Source organism: Magnolia sinica, chromosome 2 (assembly GCF_029962835.1).
Source record: "Magnolia sinica isolate HGM2019 chromosome 2, MsV1, whole genome shotgun sequence".
Taxonomy (NCBI): Eukaryota; Viridiplantae; Streptophyta; class Magnoliopsida; order Magnoliales; family Magnoliaceae; genus Magnolia; species Magnolia sinica.
Genome location: NC_080574.1, coordinates 40967616 through 40988830, shown reverse-complemented (window position 1 = coordinate 40988830; position 21215 = coordinate 40967616). Strand labels below are relative to the sequence as shown.

Genomic DNA, 21215 nt, shown 5'->3' with positions numbered 1-21215 from the left:
AGGGTGGAGGGCGGTTCTTCAAATACCTATTTGAAGACCTAGCATGTATGTACTAGGCACGTAGTGAGCCAGTTGATGAAGTGACAACTTATTCAAAATCCTTGTATGTCCCAGGCTCGTGGTGAGACAGTCGATGGCCCAACTATCAGTTTAAAAACTTGGCAAACATCGAGTATATGGCAAGATAGTTAACGAATTCACGTATTATGTAGTAGGAAAGTCCCACAATCTTTTACATCCTTACTCTTGCTCAGGTGGTTGACACCTGGTCAAGGGTTCGAGTATCCATAGGTGGTGAAATCCCACACTGCGTGAGTTTGTGGTGTGTGTGCGTGTGTAATTTTTATTTATCTATTTATTTTTTTTAATGTCCCACAATCTTCCATTCAAGAAATAGCAATCATCCTTTCAATCCAATGGGGGTGCCGTGGCTGAATGGTGGAAATAAGCTAAAGATTAAGACCCATGCTATGATGCAACGTTGGAGTGTGCGAGTATATGAGAGTTGTAATAAACTAAAAGAGGTTTGGCTGAATTGGATCCTGACTCTTGCTCCAGTGGTAGACTCTTTACAGGCTGTCTTCACTTTAACTAAACCTGGCATCCCACGATCTACCATCTACCAATCATATCAACCGTGTGGATCTCATCCTAACTTCCCAACCCTATAACATGTGGACTTTTTAGATATTTGATAAGATGATATAGTCCTCAAACATTATTGAGTTATGTTATATGAGTTATAATGTCCATCCATTTTTGCATGCCACAAACATTAAGATTTGATCAAAAGATTAGTAGAGTTCTTGATACATGCTTTAAAGAATGGATTGGATCTAATGGACGGTCTGGATATGTTATATGGCTTCCAAAGAGTCGAAATGCAATTAGGTGCCCCACTGCATCATTTCTCATTTACATTATCTAAGCTTGTTGTAGGTTCTTAATCACGCAATTTTCCTTTCTAGAATTGATGTTTGACTACAGTGAAATTCGGCTATTGGTGGATCCATATATCTGACGGTGATTGGATGTGGTGGGCCTCACTTTCTTTGACTTTTTAGGAGGTAGGTAGGAATATGAAGCGGGCCCACTCATTTTGCTGACAATGGCATAGGAAATTGGACACCGAGAAAGCCTTTCACATGAAGTTCCTGCCCAAGGATGCTGGGTGGGGTACACTGAAATGTATGTGAGAAATTCATTCCGTTCATCCGTTTTGCAGGCTCATTTTAGCACGTTCCACGAAAAATGAGATGGATACAAAACTCAGATGGGTCACAGGAGAGGGAAAATTGGTAAAAGAAATTCCTACCGTTGAAACCTTCCTGGGCTCCACCTTGATGTTTATGTGCTATCCAAACCGTTTATAAGGTCATTCAATGGGATGAAGTGAAAACACTAAAAATATAGCATGGTACAAAACTTTTATGGCCATAAGAATGCTTCAATGGTTCTCACTGAATTTCCACTGTTTCCTCTCGTGTGGCCCACTTAAGTGTTGTATGCACTTCATTTTTGTTCCTAAATTCTAAAATGATCTCGTAAAAAGGATGGACGGAGTGGATTTCTCAAAACCATCTCGTTGGACTCCACCCAACGTACTTGGGCAGCAACTTCCAACCTCTTTCGCAGGAAATCCGCGTCCTAGGAAATTCACTCACATTTTGCAATCTACGAGGACCAAGTCCAGTGAACCCACACGAGGTGTGCGAAGGTGGGCCCCACTGCGTAGAATTGTGTGCCGGAAGTAGCGGTGATTGAATCGCCAGACGGTGCCACGTGTGCAAAAGACAATCGATGGTTGCCAAACTTTTGCAGTGGCCCAAATTTCAACCTGGCAAAGCGGCCAGCCTGATTTTTGGGCAAAGCCATCTACTAGGTGGGACCCACCTGATGGAGGGGATTAGGTGAAGCCCCGGTAACAGCTTAGTGGGGGAGTCTATGACCGTTGGGCCCACCTTGATGTGTGTGTTGTATATCTAAGTCATCCATCAGTTTTTTCAGCTCATTTTAGAGTATAGTTCCGAAAATGAAGAAGATCTAAATCTCAAGTGGACCACACCATATGAATTAAATGCCCCCAATTAAAAACTTCTTGAGGGTAGTTTTGGATCAAGTGGATATTTGTGTTTCCCTTCATTCACATCTGTGTGATATTATAAACAGGATGGATGACAAATAAACATTACTGGTGGGCCTTAGGAATTTTTTAATGATGGCCATTCAATGACCATTGTTTCCCGTGCTGTGGTCCACTTGAGATTTGAATCTACTTCAATTTTGGGACTACGCAACTCAGAAAACTGCAGTTGGAACGGAACAGCCACAGTTTGTCGTGTACGTCCACGGTGCCTATGTGCCATTAAACCCATTCATCTGATGTGACTGTTAAGGACGAATATCCGGTATTCCAAAACTCAGGTGGGCCTCAAGACTTAATTAATAGGTTTTAGGTACAATTCTTCTGACGTGGCCCACCTGAGTGTCGAATCAGCCTGATTTTCGGGACCAACATGCTTCGAGTGAGAATCCTGTGGTCCACACTCAAATTGCTAAAAAAAAAAAAAGAAAAAAAAATAAGAGAGGTCAAATTGGCTTTTCCTATGGAATGAGGAAGGGCCATTTGGGCCATTTGGGCATTTGTAAGTGGAGCCACTGTAATGTTTGTCGGAAATCTACTACATTATTCGATTTTATGTTAACTAGGCAGATTTAAAACTCAAGTTGGCTGTGGGATAGGAAAAGGTTGGTAGGGAAATGCCTGTAGATGAAATTTCCCTGTGTCCAATCTCTAACTTATTTGTCATCCATTCATACAAACATCACGGTGGGCTCGGCCTAGCTTCCCACGACCTATGACAGGTGGGATATGGTTTTCCTGTGAAAGAAGTTTTGCACTGGGATGCTAGGTGGGGCTTACTCTGATATTTGTGAGAAGTCCATCCCCTTTGTTCATTTTTTGAGCTTATTTTATGACACATGATGGAAAAAACTAGGATGGATCCGAAACTCAAGTGGACTACAGGAGAGAAAATTGTGAAAAGAAATGATTAAGGTTGAAATCTTGTGCCATCCAAACCATTTATAGATGAAGGGAGAGAAAATTTAAGTTATTCCCACTTAGATGAAGCGAAAGCATTAGCTTGGTACAAAACTTTTGTAACCACGTGAATGCTTCAATGAAAATAATTGAATCTCCACTGTTTCATCTCGTAAGGCGTACTAGAGTTTTAGATCTATCTCATTTTTAGTCGCTTGTCTTAAAATAATCTCGAGAAAAGGATGGGTAGGGTGGATTTCTCCTAGACAGCATGGCAAGTCCAGGTCTCAAAGTGGACCACACCATAAAAAATATAGTGGAAATTGAATGCCCACCATTAAAACTCTCTCACGCTCACTTTAATGTTTATTTGCCATGCATCGGGTTGATTAAATCACAAAGACTTAGACAAGAGTAAACAAAGATATCAGCTTCATCTAAAACTTGTGGCCCCAAACAAATTTTAATGTCGGGCCTTCAATCGCCACTGTTTCATGTGGTGTGGTCATGGTGGGCCCACCAAGCAACGCCCCGTTGCTGGAAACGGATTGGCTACTCCCTGGCCCACCGGTGAATGGCTGGTGGTTGGTGCTCTGTCGGCCCCACTATGATGCATGTGTTATCCATGCTGTCCATCTATTTTTCTTGATCATTTTACAGTATAAGACAAAAAATGAGCAGTATCCCAGTCTCAAGTGAACCACATTACATGAAACAGTATTGAATGAACGTTGACTGTTAAAAACTTTTTGGAGGCCATAAAAGTTTTGGATCAAGCTGATCTTTTATTTTCCCCTTTGCTTGGGTCTGTATGACCTAATCAACAGATTGAATGTCAAATAAACAGTACAGTGAGCCTTAGGAGGATTTTAATGGTGGATATCCAATCGCTATTGTTTTCCCGTGGTGTGGTTTACCATATTAATATCCATCTCATTTTTGGGATCTAGCCCTGGAATGATTTGTAAAAATGGGTGAAATAAATATTGGTGGGCCCACAGAGCAAAGACCACCAGCCACTGGGCTGGTGGCAGGGGGAGCAGCCAATCCGTTTCCCCACTTGCTACTGGCTACTGACAACGTTGTCAGTACGCAATGCGCGTCCCACAGGGTGTAGGAGGCGATCCGCGTCCGCGTTCATCGGACGCGGTTTGGCTAGTGACGCTGCCATCGCCTGTAGGCTAGTGGTCGTGCTATGTGGACCCACCATCATGTCTGTATTTTATCTACGCCGTCCAGCCATTTTGAAAGCTGATTTTAGTGCTCTACTTAAGAAATGAGGTATATTTAAATCTCAGGTGGACCACACCATGGGAAAATAGTTTTGAATGAATGTTCACCATTAAAAACCTCCTGGGGCCTACTGTAATGGTTATTTGACATCTAACCTATCTAACCTATTGATTAGGTCATACAGAGTTGGATAAAGTGAAAAAATATATATCAGCTTGATCCAAAACTTATGTGGCCCCAAGAAGTTTTTAATGATGGACGTTCAATCAACACTGTGCGGTTCATTTAAGATTTCGATCAGCCTCATTTTTGGGTTAATACCATAAAATTAACTCGAAGAATGGGCGGACGGAATGGATGAAACACATACACCATCGTGGGGCCCACAGCACCGACCACTAGCCATTGGCTAGTGGCAGGGTCACCAGCCGATCCATTTCCATGTTCATCCGGGCGATGTAAAGTGAAATGAGATTTGCTAGGCCGACAGGGAATGGATTGGCTACTCCCCCTGACACCATTGCTCTGTGGGGCCCACCATGATGTATGTGTGTCATTGATGCCGTCCATATATTTTATATATAATTTTATGATATGGTAGAAAAAAATGATGTATATCTCAATCTCAAGTGGATCACATTACAGGAAACAGTGTTGAATGAATTTTGACCATTAAAAACGTTTTGGGGGCCATAAAAGTTTTGGATCAAGCTGATATTTATCTTTTCCCTTCATCTGGATCTTTATGACCAAATCAATAGATTTGATGTCAAATAAACAGTACAGTGGGCCTTAGGAGGATTTTAATTGTGAATATCCATTCATTATTTTTGTCCTGTGGTGTGGCCCACCTAAGATTTATATCCCTATTATTTTTTGTATAAAGCCCTAAAATGGTCTGTAAAAATGGATGAACGGAATAGATGAAACACGCACATCATGGTGGGGCCCACAGAGCACCGACCACCAGCCACGGGGCTGGTTTCAGGGGAGTAGCCAATCCTTCCCCAGGCCGACACGCTTGTACAAGTCAGGTAATGCACACGTCACCACATATACCAGCATGGCAGGCGTGTGAAATATCCAAGCCATCCATCAGTTAGACCTCATCACATAGATATTATTGCCCAAAGATTAAGAGGGCCTATTCAGTAAGTGAGCCATGCTATTAAAAATGAATGGACAAGTTAGAAACTTCGGAAATTTTTTCCACAACCATAAATTCGTTCAGACATTTGTGGTCCACCTGACTAATGATCCGAACTGATTCTAGTCAATGGTAATCACCATAGCGGTACCCTTCTAATGGATGGTCTGGATTTTGCACATGTCCACCACGACGGGTACATACGCTGGATTCCACTCGCGTGTTCTCAAACTGAAATAACCACACATGCACATTACACTGGTTATTACACTGGTGGACCGTTTAACTGTAATTAAATGTACCCAACCGTTGCATTTATTCAAATTTGAAAACATTTCCCGCAAACAAAAGCATGAAGAGACTATGAACGACGACCACCGTAGGATCAACCGGACGAAGAAATCCATGGCTACAACGTTCATAGCAGCTTCTTTTTCTTCTTTTCTAAGTAAGAATGGACCCTCTGATATTGCAAGATGGCCCACACAAGGTGCCACAGAGAAATTTCGGGCCAAAGAACTTTCGGATTATTTAAGTAACAGAACGTGCTCTGCCACAGAATAAAATTACTCATCCGGTTCTCGCCGGACGTTCGGATTAAGATTTCCGGATCCGGGTACTTGCTGAAGTAGAAGTGCCTCTCCAAATCCGGCAATGGGATCGAAAGTCCGTCCAATTCATTCGATCCAATCTGTTCGATCGATCCATCATCAGTTCCATCCATGTCCTCAATCCTAGCCCATTTCTCTCTGCATGATTCTCGAACGGCACGGATGATCTCATCAGAGGAAGTGTATGCAGCGCATATTAGAAGTACTGGGCCAGTGTTCCCGGCAGTGGTTGCCATCGCCTTCTCGGCGGCCACTCTAACAGGCTCATTCAAGAGTTTCATGTCACCCAAGAAATCAACCCGGATGCCATAAGTATTTACAATGCTCTCCTCCCTTAGCAACATTTCAATCTTTTCTTGCATGAGATCCATGACATTACGAATTTCGTCGGGCCGTCGTTTGAAATTGTCTATGCTGAAGGCGAAGATTGTCACATGCTTCACACCAATCTCGTAGCAGTATTTGAGCATGGACATGAGGGCCAAAAATCCAGCTCTATAGCCCTCGCCTTCTTTGAGGTTTCGCTTTCGCCCGTACCGACGATTCCCATCCAAAATAAAAGCAATGTGATTGGGCATGGGGCCGTGAGAGAGAACGCGAAAGAGATAGCTCCTTAGGAAGCCATTAACGTAGCCAATGAGCTTGGATAGGTAGCCACCGCTGCCGCCGTCCACCATTTTGAAAATGCCTACACAAAAAACCTAAGGCCCGTTTGGATACAACCAAATAAGTTACTTTTTCTACTTACAATTGTTGACGAGTAACTTAATGCAAATAAGTAAGTTTGGTGTATGATCAATTATAAGTAGCTTTTTTATTATTAAAGTTATTTAATCACTTCAGTTTAATAAGTAGGAATCAAGATAAGTTATTTCCGTTATAATTAGCTTATCTTAAGTAACTCACGGTCCAAATGCCCCTTTAGTTTCATCAACTGTAAATCACATTTATTTCATTTCGAACTTAAGAGTGACATAACCACAGTTTGGAGCCTATTCCATGTTGTTAAAAAAGGATGCCTTCAATCTTCCGAGTTGCTCGACCAGTCGAGGGACTGGCTCGACTAGTTGAAGGTCCCTTTGACTGGTCAAAGCCCGCTTGACTCGAAGTCCAGCAACAATGTATTTGGATTTCTGGGACGCTTGACCAGTCGAGGGACAAGCTCGACCAGTCGAAGCCCTGGCTCGACCAGTCGAAGGTTACGCAGACTGCGTAAATGTGAGGCGGTTTCCGGACTTTTTCAAAGTCGGTGTGTAAGTTGAGTTTCGTAAACTATAAATAGGGGTCCCTAGGGCCTTTCTAAGATGTTCTAAGGCTTCCTAAAGGTATTTTAACGGTTTCTAAAAAGGTTCTAGGGTTATCAAAGGGTGTAGCAAGGGTAAGATTCGAGGTTGTTCGAATCGAGTAAGTCTTATCTCTTTGTAATTTCTATTTTCATAGTGAAAATCTGTCACTTTGTGTCATGGTTTTTTCCCGCAAGGATTTTTCACGTTAAATTTTTGTGTTCTCTTGTAATTGCTTGGTGCTCTTGGATTGCTATCCTAGATCCATATTTATGTGATTCCGCAGAACAAATCCCAATAGGTGGTATCAAAGAAATCGTTAGGGCATAGATCTGAATCTACAGGATTAGCAATAATGGAAAGCATTAGGTATGATATTGAGAAGTACTGGGGGAAAAATAACTTTGAGTTATGGAAGATCAAGATGATCAGTTCCTTAACCAGGTAAGGCGGAGATAGTGCTCTTAAGGCGAGAAAGTCTAGTATGACTGATGATGAATGGAATACCCTTGATAATAAAGTCTTATCCTCAATCCGTTTATGTCTCACGGATGAGGTTCTTTATAATGTTTTGAGGGAGAAAACCGCGGCTAGTTTATGAGCGAAGTTAGAGGATATTTATGCGAAAAAATTCTTTGAAAATCGCCTATACTTGAAGCAGCAATGATATAACTTCAAGATGGCAGAGGGTGGAGATCTAGAGGCCCACATCAGCAACTTTAATAAATTAGTTTGCAAATTACTGGATATGGAGGAAGTGATCAAAGATGAGAAATAAGCATGTATGTTGCTGAATTATCTTCCGGCATCGTATGAGTCATTCAAAGACACAATGTGCACCATAAATAAAACCTCGAGTGTCGACGCCATTATCTCAACCCTTTAATGGAATGTCATGAGAAAGCTAAACGGCGACATAGGGACATTTTCCCATGCAATGAATATGAGAGGCAAGAATTCTGAGCGAGATACATGATCTTTAAGACAGATCCAAATCCAAAGACAAGGACAAAGGAAAACTAAAGTGCTGGAACTGTGGGATGTTTGGACATACGAAGAAGAATTGTACCAATCCTAAAGCGAAGAAAGAAAATTCAGTGGCTTCTTCCAAGGAGACTAATGTTGTCACATCTGATGAAGAGACAAGTGATGGTGATGTATTGTCTGTGTCCATGATCGGATACTTGCATGACAATCATGGAGATGAGTGAATCCTCGACACAGGACTGTTATATCACATGACTCCTCATCGGAGTTAGTTCGCCAGTTACAGAGAATGCGACGGTGGACAGGTCTTTATGAGCAATGACAATGCCTGTAATGTTGTGACTATTGGTATGGTGAGCATTAAGATATTTGATGGGATGGACCGTACACTAACTGATGTCAGACACGTTCCTGATATAAAGAAAAGTCTGATTTCTCTCGGTACACTCGAGGCTATAGGGTGCAAGTTCACTGGTATTGATGGTGTCCTTAAAGTTTCAAAAGGGGTACTCATGGTTATGAGAGCGCAAAGGTACGGAAACCTTTACAGGTTGATCAAGAGCACTTTAGCAGGTGGAGTGGTAGCAGTTATTGCAGATTCCACGTCTTTATGTATGTGGCATGCTCGTCTGAACACATGAGCGAGCGGGGCATGAAGGTACTATCTGATCGTTGTTTGATTCTAGCTTTTAAAAATTCTGATTTAAATATATGTGCGTATTGTATATATGATAAACAATTTATATTATCTTTTAAATCTGGAAAATATGTATGTAAGGGAGTGCTTGATTATGGGCACTCTGACGTATGGGGGCCATCGCCAGAAATTTCTGTTGAAGGGTCGTCATGGTTTGTTTCATTCATTGACGACTACTCCAGGAAAGTTTAGGTTTACTTCATGAAATGTAAATCTAAAGTTTTCACCATAATCAAACAATGGAAGGCAATGATGGAAAAACAGTCAGGGTGAAAAATAAAGGTTTTAAGGACTAACAATGGTGAAGAATTTACTTTCATTAAGTTTAATGATTATTGCATAGATAAAGGGATCATCAGGCACAACACAGTGCACCACACACCCGAGCAAAACAGCATGGCTGAGCAAATGAATTAGACTCTCCTGGAGAGGGCCAGATGCATGTTAAGTAATGCTGCGTTAGGCAAGGACCTATGGACAGAGGCCGTTAACACGGCTAGTTATTTGGTAAACCGGTCTCCTTTAACGGCAATTGAATGTAAAATCTTAGAGGAAGTATGGAGTGGTCAGAAAATTGACTATTCAGATCTATGCATATTTGGTTGTGAGGCTTACTCTCATATACCGTCAGTTAAGAGATTTAAGCTAAACTATAGATCCAAAAGTATATTTTTATTGGCTATGATATTGGTGTGAATGGTTACAGGTTGTTTGACAAGGTCACACGCAAGGTCATCACTAGCCGTGACGTCAGATTTGATAAAAGCTCCATATTCCGCAAGAATGATCAGGAGAAGTAAAAGGAACCTGAAAAGTTAATCATAGACATCCAGATTGACATAGATGATACTCAGGCAGAGACAGATGCACAGACAGAGGTACAAGATCAGGTAGAGCAGTCACCTGTGAGAAGAAACCCACCGCGTGATGGCAGGTTATCGGCAAGATACATGGATGACTCTAATATTTCATATGCCCTCATTACAGATGAGGGGGACCCATCTACTATTCAGGAGGCTTTTGATGAGCTTGATGCAGAAAAGTGAAAAGTGGCTATAGATGATGAGATGGACTTATTGCACAAAAATCATACATGAGAGCTGGTAGAGCTACCAATGGGCCGAAAAGCGATCAGATGCAAGTGGTTATTCAAGAGGAAAGAGGATAGATATAAAGCAAGGTTAGTAGCAAAATGTTATGCTCAGAGAGAAGGAATCGACTTCACAGAGATATTTGCACCGGTAGTTAAGCAGGTGTCTATCAGATTCGTATTGGCACTGGTTGCTCAATATGATCTCGAGCTGGAACAGATGGATGTCAAGACTTTATTCCTGCACGGGGAGTTGGAAGAGCAGATCTATATGAAGCAACCAGAGGGCTATGAAGTTAAAGGGGCAGAGAAAAAAGTTTGCAGGTTAATGAGGTCGTTGTACAGCCTGGAACAGTCGCCTAAGCTGTGGTATAAAAATTTTGATTCTTTCACGTTGAGTCAGAAATTTACTCGGAGTGAATACGATCACTGTGTCTATTATAAGACACTAAGTGATGGTAGATTCATCATCTTAGTATTGTATATTGATGATATGTTGATCGCCAATCATTATATGTCTAAAATCAACATACTGAAGACTTAATTATCAGGGACATTCAAGATAAAAGATCTGAGGCTGCAAAGAGGGTTCTCGACATAGATATTCATATATACAGGAAGAAGAGCAGACTTTGTTTATCACAGACAAAATACCTTGAAAAGGTATTGATTAAGTATGGGGATGGACCAGGCAAAGTCGGTGAGCATTCCCCATGCGACTCACTTTAAACTTTCCTTAGAACAATGTCCTAAATTAAATGAGAAAAAACAGGTTATGTCTCATGTGCCTTATTCGAATGCGGTTGACAGTTTAATGTATACCATGGTCTGTACTAGACCAGATATTTCACAGGCAGTTGGTGTTGTGAGTAGAAACATGTCAAACCCTGACAAACAACATTATGAAGTGATGAAATGGCTACTTTGATACATTCGAGGTACGAACGACTACATCTTAACTTTTGAGAAAACAGGGACAAAATTGATAGGGTATGTGGATTCAGACTACGCAGGCAGTGTGGATTCTAAAAATTCTACTTCAGGATACTCGTTTGTACTAGCAAGTAGAGCAATCAGTTAGATGTCGAAGCTTTAGTCCGTGGTGGCTCTTTCCACGACCGAAGCAGAATATATGGCAGTGATGGAAGCGTTTAAAGAAGGTGTTTAGATCAGAGGCATAATAAATCAGTTGGGACTTTAGCAGGAGGCCATACCGGTAACTGTGATAGCGAGAACGCTATCAATTTGGCTAAAAATTCTGTTTATCACTCACGTACTAAATACATTGATGTTCGTCACCACTTTATTCGATAGGTACTTGAGGAAGGAGGCGTAACACTAGAAAAGATTCACACCAGCTTGAATCCAGTAGACATGCTCACCAGGGTTGTTCCTACAAAGAAGTTTAAGTTCTGTGCAACTTCTCTAAGCTTGGCGATGGCGTAAAAGAATGACGGAGTGTGCACGAGAAGCGTTGATTGTAGCCATGATGCAATGCGAAGATAAAAGAAGAGATCAAGAAGCTACACGGTTGAAGATTGAAGACATGGTGGAGATTATTGTTAAAAAAGGATGCCTTCAATCTTCCGAGTTGCTCGACTAGTCGAAGGTCCTTTCAACTAGTTGAAGCCCGTTCGACTCGAAGTCCAGCAACAATGTATTTGGATTCCCGGGACGCTCAACCAGTTAAGGTACAGGCTCGACCAGTTGAAGGATCCTTCGACCAATCGAAGCCCTGACTTGACTAGTCAAAGGTTACGTAGATTGCGCGCGGACTGTGTAAATTTGAGGCAGTTTCCGAACTTTTCCAAAGTCGGTACGTAAATGGAGTTTCCTAAACTATAAATAGGGGTCCTTAGGGCCTTTTTAAGATATTCTAAGGCTTCTTAAAGGTATTCTAAGGGTTTCTAAAATGGTTCTACGGTTATCAAAGGGTGAAGCAAGAGTAAGATTTAAGGTTGTTCGAATCGGGTAAGTCCTCTCTCTTTGTAATTTCTATTTTCATAGTGAAGATTTGTTGCTTTGTGTCGTGGTTTTTTCCTGCAAGGATTTTCTACGTTAAATCTTTGTATTATCTTGTGATTACTTAGTGCTCTTGGATTGCTATCCTAGATCCATATCTGTGTGATTCCGCAGACCAAACCCCAACACTCCATTTAACATTAGACTACACAATTCAACAATTACTCAATTCAACATCGATACACAGAGTAATTCTATAGTGTTGATGAGGATGATATCAAAAATTCCTATTTATAAACCAATAGTTCATACCAGATTTTTTAAGAAAGGAAAATGTTTCTTATAAGTTCAATCTCACCGTAAATTAAAGTAAAGAGACATCTATGTGCTCCATCATGATGTGTGTTGGACACCCACCTTATCCATAAGATGCATCACCCTATTAGGCTTATTTACGAAATATAGCCCAATCTATGAATTATGTGGGCCACAACATAGAAATAGTCAAGAGTAGGATCCTCCTTGTAGGCTTGTGTGTGGGGCCAAAGAGACGTGGTGTGGAAATTTGGCACATCTATTATGTGAATCCTACTTAGATTAGGGGATCCATCAAATTCTAGGCTATTTCGATGTAAACTTTTCTAGAATTGAATCAATGGTTATGATTCGATAAATTAAGATATGAAATGCATACATATATAATTTTATCAATTAGAAAACCACCAACTAAAAGAGAGATTAGCCACTTATCTTGAGCCATGCCAAACTAGCGATGCGCAAAACTCTTCCAGGCAGTAAGACTTAATGATAAATAGTTTTAATTGTTGCTCCCTTATCCTTACATATGTTGATACCCTTAGCTCACATTTTTCCTATTCTCTCTCTTTAAGCCCATTTGGATACCGTCAAATAAGTTACTTTTCTACTTACAACAGTAGATAAGTAACTCATTTGAGATAAGTTTGGTTTATGGTCAATTATAAGTATCTTTTTTTTATTTGAAGTTACTTAATTACTTTGGTCTAATAAGTAAAAAATCAAGATAGGCTATTAAGGCATAAGTAGCTTATCTTAAGTAACTTAAGATCCAAATGCCCCTTTAGTGTGTATGATAGATGGGTAACCCACTTACATTGGGCTTTGAAAGGAAACCTTTTTTTATATATAGGCTTTCCGCCCTTTTTTATCATAAAAAAAATTAGTCCATGCACACTCTCTTACCTTGTACATGTTAATTTTCATTAATATAAATGTTCCTTTTATGAAGCTTTGAAACCAAAAAGCCTAACTCTCCTAACATTCGCATTTTTGGTTGTCCTCGGATAAGGGCCCATTTGGATACCACCAAATAAATTACTTTTTCTCTTATAACAGTAGATATGTAACTTATTTAAGATAAGTAAGTTTGATTTATAATTAGTTATAAGTAACTTTTTTATTTAAAAATACATAATCACTTCAGTTAATTTTTTTAAAAACTTTTTTGCTTTTCATTAATTGCTGAAGAGAGTCATCATGAGATACGAAAGAGAGGAGAAGTTGATTAGTATATTGTTTGCCAAACACACTTATCTTTTTAATAAGTAGAAAATAAGATAATTTACTTGTATGATAAATAGCTTATATCTTAAACAACTTACGATCCAAACGCTTCGTAAACAACTTGATGAGTTGGCTCGCCATCTCAAACAACTTAACATGACTTCGTTTTAAATAAATAAATAAAAAGATGTGTACACTTCATGGAATTTAAAGTTCCTTCCTAAAACAAATAAGACCATAATCTCTACCACCAAGTAATTCAGCTATTTTATAATTTTTCTTGCCTATTTTATACTTGCAAAATGTTTTAAATATCGACTACAAATGAAATATTAATCCTATTTATATTTATTTCTACAAGCCGAGTCAAATCAACTCTTCAAATCAACTCGACCTAGAGTCATGTCGAACATTCAACCTTAGTTAAACTCGGCCGAAGATTTTCACCAATTACAATGTGTCTCTGTTGAGTAACGGCTGTACTATTGGCCATCACTGTCATCCCATCAATATCCCAATTGTCATCATTATCACCATTCCCATCACCATCACCATCATCTTAGCTTTCCCATAGGTGGCTAATACATCAACATTCCAATCCTTTAAAAATTAGCCATGTTGAAGGCTCACATCAATGACAGTGATATATACAAAGATGGCCCACCTATTAGTAAGCCATGGCCCACCAATCACATTACATGCACATTCTAAAAGACAAGCAAATAAAGGAAAGTCATAATCATGAGAAGATGGTTGAGGTGGAGCAGGAATACAAACACATGCTATGGGTCTTGCCCCAGTTTTTAGCTGCACCAGATGGCAAAAAAGCCCATTGATGCTTTGCTTGCCAAACGTGGCAATAACTTGTGTTGTATGTTAGCCTAACCATCACATGGAAGGGTTTTGCTAGGGAACGGTGGGTCGGTGCATCTTAGGATTTCATCATTAGATTGATCTGAACCGTTCATGTTCTTGGTACCACTATAAAGAAGCCAGATGCCTATAATCAGGTTCCATTAATGATCTTGACTGACGTTGAATCTTATATTTGAATACGAGCCATTAAATATTTATAGTTGGGTGATCCTTTTAACAAATGTTTCTTTCCATGGTCTGAGAGCATGGATCTAGAAGATAAATGGTTAAGATCATCATTTAAAATCCAATCTGGAGTGAAAACTAGCCACCATACTATCCTGTGGTGGAAGACCACATTGCCCTTTAAAATCCCAAGTGGTACCCATCAAAAGGAAAATTTAAAATAATTGAAGTGGGTGACGATCACACGCATATGAATGCATGTGAATTAGCACATGATTCCAGCTGTGTGGAGCCCACCTATGATGCGATGAGTATACCAAATGAAACGATCTCGGGTTGTGTAGTGTCTGCTGGAAAAGCTGTGTCCCACCATAATGTATGTGTTATCTATCTATTTTGCAGGCTCATTTAAAGTACGCGCTGAAAAATGAGATAGATCCAAATCTTAGGTGGACCACACAGGAAATAACATTGATTCAATGCTTACCATTGAAAACCTTCTAGGACCCCTGACCTATTGATTAGGTGGCACATCTATGGATGAAGTGAAAACACAAATATTAGCTTGATTGATTGATTGATTACACCCAGGTCCATAGCTCAACTGGCAAATTGAGTGTAGATACCTCGTTTCAACACTTGAGGTCTTGGTATTGGTCCCTAGCTGTGGTGGCTAACATGGAGTGTGTGTACAGACAAGGTGTGTACTAACAAGCTAACTTAAAAAAATAAAATAAAATAATAATAATAAAAAAATATACCAGCTTGATTGGAAACTTCTGCTTCCTCACGGAGTTTCTAGCGGTGGGCATTCAATCACCACTGTTTCTTGTGGTGTGGTACACCTAAAATTTAGATTTGCCTCATTATTCTTGGGCTCCTACCCTAAGAGGTCATTCGGCACCATGGATTTGGGTGGATTTCAAATCCACTAAGAGCTTGGATTACATCTAAAATCCTTTCGAAAATTGCATGTATAATATGTGTTACCAGAGTATTAAACTATTGGGCACATGGCCTAGTAATGATATCCCACAACAACTAGATTATCAATTACATTACTATAATTACTTTAATATGATGATCAACACCGTCCGAACATTATCCATATAAATCAATGGTTAAAAATCGTTGGTTAGTCACTCGGACATGATCTTGTGTTTGTGGCCCATCCAAGACTTGAAATTTCATCATTCTTGGACAAAGTATTCAACGGGCTTATTATAACAATTGTATCAAACATTACATATGTTCCCTAATTAGAGATATTAAAATTGATTTAGTAATTAAATTCAAACTCTTGTAAATATACCATGCATAATTACCTTTGGATTAAAGTTGGTTTTCAATGGAAGGGCCAGACACACTAAGAAGATTTCAAATCCAGGGGTTTCAAATCTAGGAGTTCCAAATCCACGCTCCCAAACGGCCCTACGAGAGCACACGTCCAGCAAATGGGTTATCAGGGTAAAATGGATGGGCAGGATGGATGAAACACACACATCATGTCAGGCCAGAGAACTTTTCCAAGAGCACACGTCACCAACCACGGTGCTGTGGGCTACACGTACGAGGCTATACGACTCCTATCCAAACCGTTCATTGGATAATAATCCTCGTGGCACCATCCAGCCCAAGGACCATCCAAAGAAAGAGCCTGTATATTCACTTGTTGTGGTCCACCTAAATTTTGAAATGCTTTTGAGGTTCTGTGTGTCTTAATTTTGATAGGGCATACCTGATGACTGGATTGGATGACATGCACAACATCGTGGGCCCCATATCCATGTGCGACATTCCATGGCCAGAGGCCCCCAATATCCCACCTTGTTCCCTTTTGCGTGGCCCACCTAAGTCTTTGACCAGACAGGATTGTGGGATCCAGGCCTGTAATTAGGGGCTGCGTCTGATAGACCGGACAGTGTATCAGGGTGGGTCCCACGCAGCTCCAACGTACGATAATTCAATATGTTTGGACGCATGTGACCGTTCCTTGTCAAAACAGTCAAGCTCTTTGGGGCCACCATGTTGTATATGTGAAATCCACTCCGTCCATCATGTGTGGTCCTCGATGCTAAGCCATGTGGCAGAAAATCATCCACATCCACAGGTCAGGGGGGCTACACCACAGGAACAATGAAGATCAGATGCCAACCATGGGTTCGTGTGTGGGGCCAGCATGGTGACCGTTAATCACCGTAGGTATCATTTACAAGACGAAGGGGGATACAAAATCATCCTGATCCAAAAATTGGACAGGCAACAACGCCTGAATTAGAGGATTTATGAGAAACTTCAAATTGTAACCATTGCTGTGGCCCATCTAAGATTTTTTTATTAGTCTGAATTCTTATTATCTACGGTTAATATAAGGATTATAAGCTGATGGACGGAGTGGATTTTACATATACAACATGGTGGGACCATGGCCCTACCTTGATTATATGTTGTATATCCTCGCCGTCCATCTGGTTTTTCCAGCTCAGTTTTAGAGCATGGACCCAAAAATAAAGCAGATCCAAATTTTAGATGGACCACACCACAAGAAACATTAACCATTCAAACCTTCTCGTGGGCCACAAAGATTTTGGAACAAGCTTATATCTGTGTTTTGCCTTTCATCCAGGTCTGTATGTACTTATTAATAGATTGGATGGAAAGTAAAAATTAAAGTGGACCTAAGGAAGTTTTTAATGGTGAGCATTCAACCAATCACCATTTATTGGAGTGTGATGCTCCTGATATTTGGATCTGCTTCATTTTTTAGCTCACGCCCTGAAATGAGCTGGAAAAAAAGATGGACAACATGGATATATAACACATACTTCAAGGTTGGCCCCACGCTAGGGCCCACACGCATTAAGCCGGTCCCTGCCTTCACCCAATAATTACTATTTTCATGTGGTGTGGTTTGCCTGAGATTTATATCCCTCTCATTTTTGGGATCAAGAAATAAAATGATATGAAAAAATGGATGAACAAAATGGATGAAACACATACATAATGGTGGGGCCCACAAAGCACTGACCACCAGCCATTGGCTGGTGGCAGGGGGAGTAGCCAATCCGTCCACCAGCCTCGTGGTTGATGGTCGGTGCTCTGTGGCCTCACCATGATTTATGTGTTTTACCTATGTTGTCCATCTATTTTTACGGATCATTTTTAGGTATAAGACCAAAAATAAGTTATATCCCAACCTTAAATGGACCACATTATATAAAACAGTGTTGAATGAGCGTTGACCATTAAAAACATTTTGGGGGCCATAAAAGTTTTGGATCAAGCTGATTTTTGTTTTTTCCCTTCATCTGGGCCTGTATGACCTAATCAACATATTGGATGTCAAATAAACAGTACAGTGGGCCTTAGGAGGATTTTAATGGTGGATATCCAATCATTACTGTTTTCATGTGGTGTGGTCCACCTGAGATTTATATCCCTCTCATTTTTGGGATCAAGAAGTAAAATGATCTAAAAAAATGGATGAACAAAATGGATGAAACACATACATAATGGTGGGGCCCACAGAGCACCGACCATCAGCCACGGGGCTGGTGGCAAGGGGAGTAGCCAATCCGTTTCCCACCTGAACCGCGTCTAAGGTGGGCCCAGGGCAGGCGCCTCAGTTCTCACCCGTTACGTGACATAACCTAATCGGGGTCCGATTCCAGCTATTAAGCGCCGCGCTAGGGTAACTCGGCGCTAGGTACATACAGCTATTATTTTCATCAACAGTGTGCCACGTGGGTGAAACTTTCATGCGATCCACACCGTCCATCAGGTATTCTACTTTATTTAAACCATTTAATTTTAAAATCATGATCATCCAAAGCTTAAATCAACCACACCATATTGAGATAAAACCTCTACCCCATTCATCTAATGTGCCTCATCACTATGAAAGAAATACTTCAATACATGTGGGCCCAACAAGGTATACTATATGTGATGGACGACCTAGATTTTATCTGGTTGAGTCGGGCGGGCTACTGGATTTCAATGGGTACTCAAAACCATGACCTCCGTTGAAACTTGAAACTAAGGGCTTGTTTGGCCGGCGAATCCCATGGGATTATGAGGGATGGGATGGATTTTAAGGTAATGATGATGGTGTCAGTGGATTGGTTTAAGATCCATGGGATTGCTATATCCCGGGACAAGTTCATTGGGTCTGTTTGGCACGCCCGGCATTTCCCGGGATTTTACCTTCCAATCCATCCAACCAAGGGATGGGATCAATTTTAAGGTAATGATGGTGATGTCATTGGATTGTTTTAAAATCCATCGGATTGCTTATATCCTAGGACAAGTTCACTGGGTCTATTTGGCTTGTCATGCATATCCCGGGATATCTCCATCCCATCCCTCCTAATACCGTGGGATCGGTCCAGCCAAACAAGCCCTAAGGATTAGATGCTTGAGAGAAATTTTGATACTATTAAAGTGTGAGGAATGATACTTAGGCACTTAAATGCTTTAAAAATAGTACAATATCATATAAATAATTCAAATTAAACAGTTTAAATTATGTATAATAGTTTAAATGCATCATGAACTAAAAATTACACTTATTTGATCATCTCATTATCAGATTGGTGGGACATCTATTGGACCGTTTAAATTGAAAATATCTAATGGTCTTGTTTCAACAAATAAGTGTAAACGAAGCAGTGGTTAGGATTGTTCAACCAATCTGATTTTGGTACTGATATTTAGCTAAAGTCACTTCCACAATTTAGTCTTCTTGGATGGAGTTAATATAAGCCACGTGTATCATTTCTAAATGCATGTGTATCAAGCGTCATTGGCAGCCAGAGTATCAAATAACTCCCAGAAATGAAAAAGCGGTGCGTATTTTAGCATCCCATCACTTTCCTAGTCTCTCGCATACAGGTGAAAAACTTTGATACTCTGGCAGTATGATATGCTGATACGCAGGCACTTAGAGTCTGCTTAGAAATTGCACACGTGGCATTCAATTATCCACATTAAACAGTCCAAATTATGATACCCATTGTAAGTGTATCATAACTAAAAATTAAGTTTATTTGATTACCTGACTCTCCAAATTGCTGGACATTTAATGGACGGTTCAAATGAAAAATCCAACGGTCCTATTTCCATAAACAAGTGTCCACGAATCAGAGATTACCATTTTTCAACGAATCTGATATTGAGAATGTAATATGGAGACAGTGTGCTGCACAGTCTAATCAGTTTTATCGAGTTTATAAATGCCACGTGTATAATCTATGAATGCCTGCGTTTCAAGCGTCATACGTAGCCAGAGTATTGCATAATTCGATGGTGTAGACCCTTCGTTTGGTGATCTGAATTCTAGACCGTTGATTTGTTTGGGCCACAAAAATTCATCCTAACTATCCAATTAGTGGACCTTTTACGTGTCATACAATCACAGGAAACTTTTGCAAGAAAAGGCTGAAAAAGAAAGCTCAAATGCGTAAGTAACCGTCTTACCTTGAAAGCTATATACGGAGCTTCCGTCTATATCCGGCACTGAGAGGGGAGCTACGAAAGAGAGCCGGTCATGTTATATACACAGAGTTCGTTTTGCCTATGTCGCGACTAAGAAAACCAGTATGTGTCGCACCATAGGGTCCACATGTGTGAATGTTCTGATGATGAAAGCTGTCTATTTCTCCTGTGACATGATAGATAACTCATGGTCCTATAGTCAGGCTTCAAGGATGATCCTGACCTTCGATCTTTAGATATGAATGTATCTAGGCATGTTTGATGTTCAGAAAATTATTTTGACCGTAAATTTCTATAAATGCTTGCATTGAAATCTTCCAAAAAATAGACGGTTCCGATAATCATATCATCACATTTTGTGGGCCCAATACGGCGACAGATGTGGATATCCTAAGTCGCTGCGAAATGAACTAATGCTCACAAGTCACACTCTTTTCATGGCGCGGAATCAACAGATTCCGTCAGTATTTTCGCGGGAAGGTTAGTTTTAGGGCGTTTACATGGATACCCAGCCTAATTGATAAATGGACCTTTTATGGTGAGAAAGCAGTACAAAGTTTGTGCTATTGTATACCAAAAATAGAAAGGATGGGTATTCTATCAAAAGCAGAAGAAGAAAAAGAAAAGAAAGGGTGGGTCCATCTATCTGGTGGGATTCTCAACTTTCATGCTCCCATGCATTTCGGGGCAGGCACACCGCACACGCCCTGCACATGAATGACAGTGGGAAGTGGGTACCGATCAGTCACGGCTGACCATCCATTGCCTTGCCATTCAAGGTGGGGCTCACCAGTCCGTCCATTTGATGGGCTTCACTTTGGTTAGGCTGCTGACGGGAATCACAATTAGTGGAGGATCCTGACCATCTGACCTATTGCCACCACACAGACGGTTAAGATAAAGATGGGACCAGGGAAACCGTCCCTTGGTAGAGCGGCTGGACCGTCCGGATTTAGTAATTTTCAGATTTTGGATTACTCACAGCAAGCGGGTGCAGATTGAGTACTAACTAAGGCTGAAGTTAAGAATCAACTCGATAAAAAGATAAAATTAGCCGATTATTATCAAAATAAAATTAGCCGG

At 40.5% G+C, this 21215-nt stretch overlaps 1 protein-coding gene across 1 annotated transcript; it reads right to left on the bottom strand.

Moving 5' to 3' along the window:
* Nucleotides 1-5710: 5710 nt before the first annotated feature.
* On the bottom strand, nt 5711-20145 carry LOC131228573 (dehydrodolichyl diphosphate synthase CPT3-like). The gene is made up of 2 exons (XM_058224331.1): nt 20115-20145; nt 5711-6722 (listed from the first exon to the last, which is right to left on the bottom strand). Exon 2 carries the CDS (start codon nt 6709-6711, stop codon nt 5842-5844), a length of 870 nt encoding a protein of 289 aa, XP_058080314.1. The 5' UTR covers nt 6712-6722; nt 20115-20145; the 3' UTR covers nt 5711-5841.
* Nucleotides 20146-21215: the final 1070 nt, after the last annotated feature.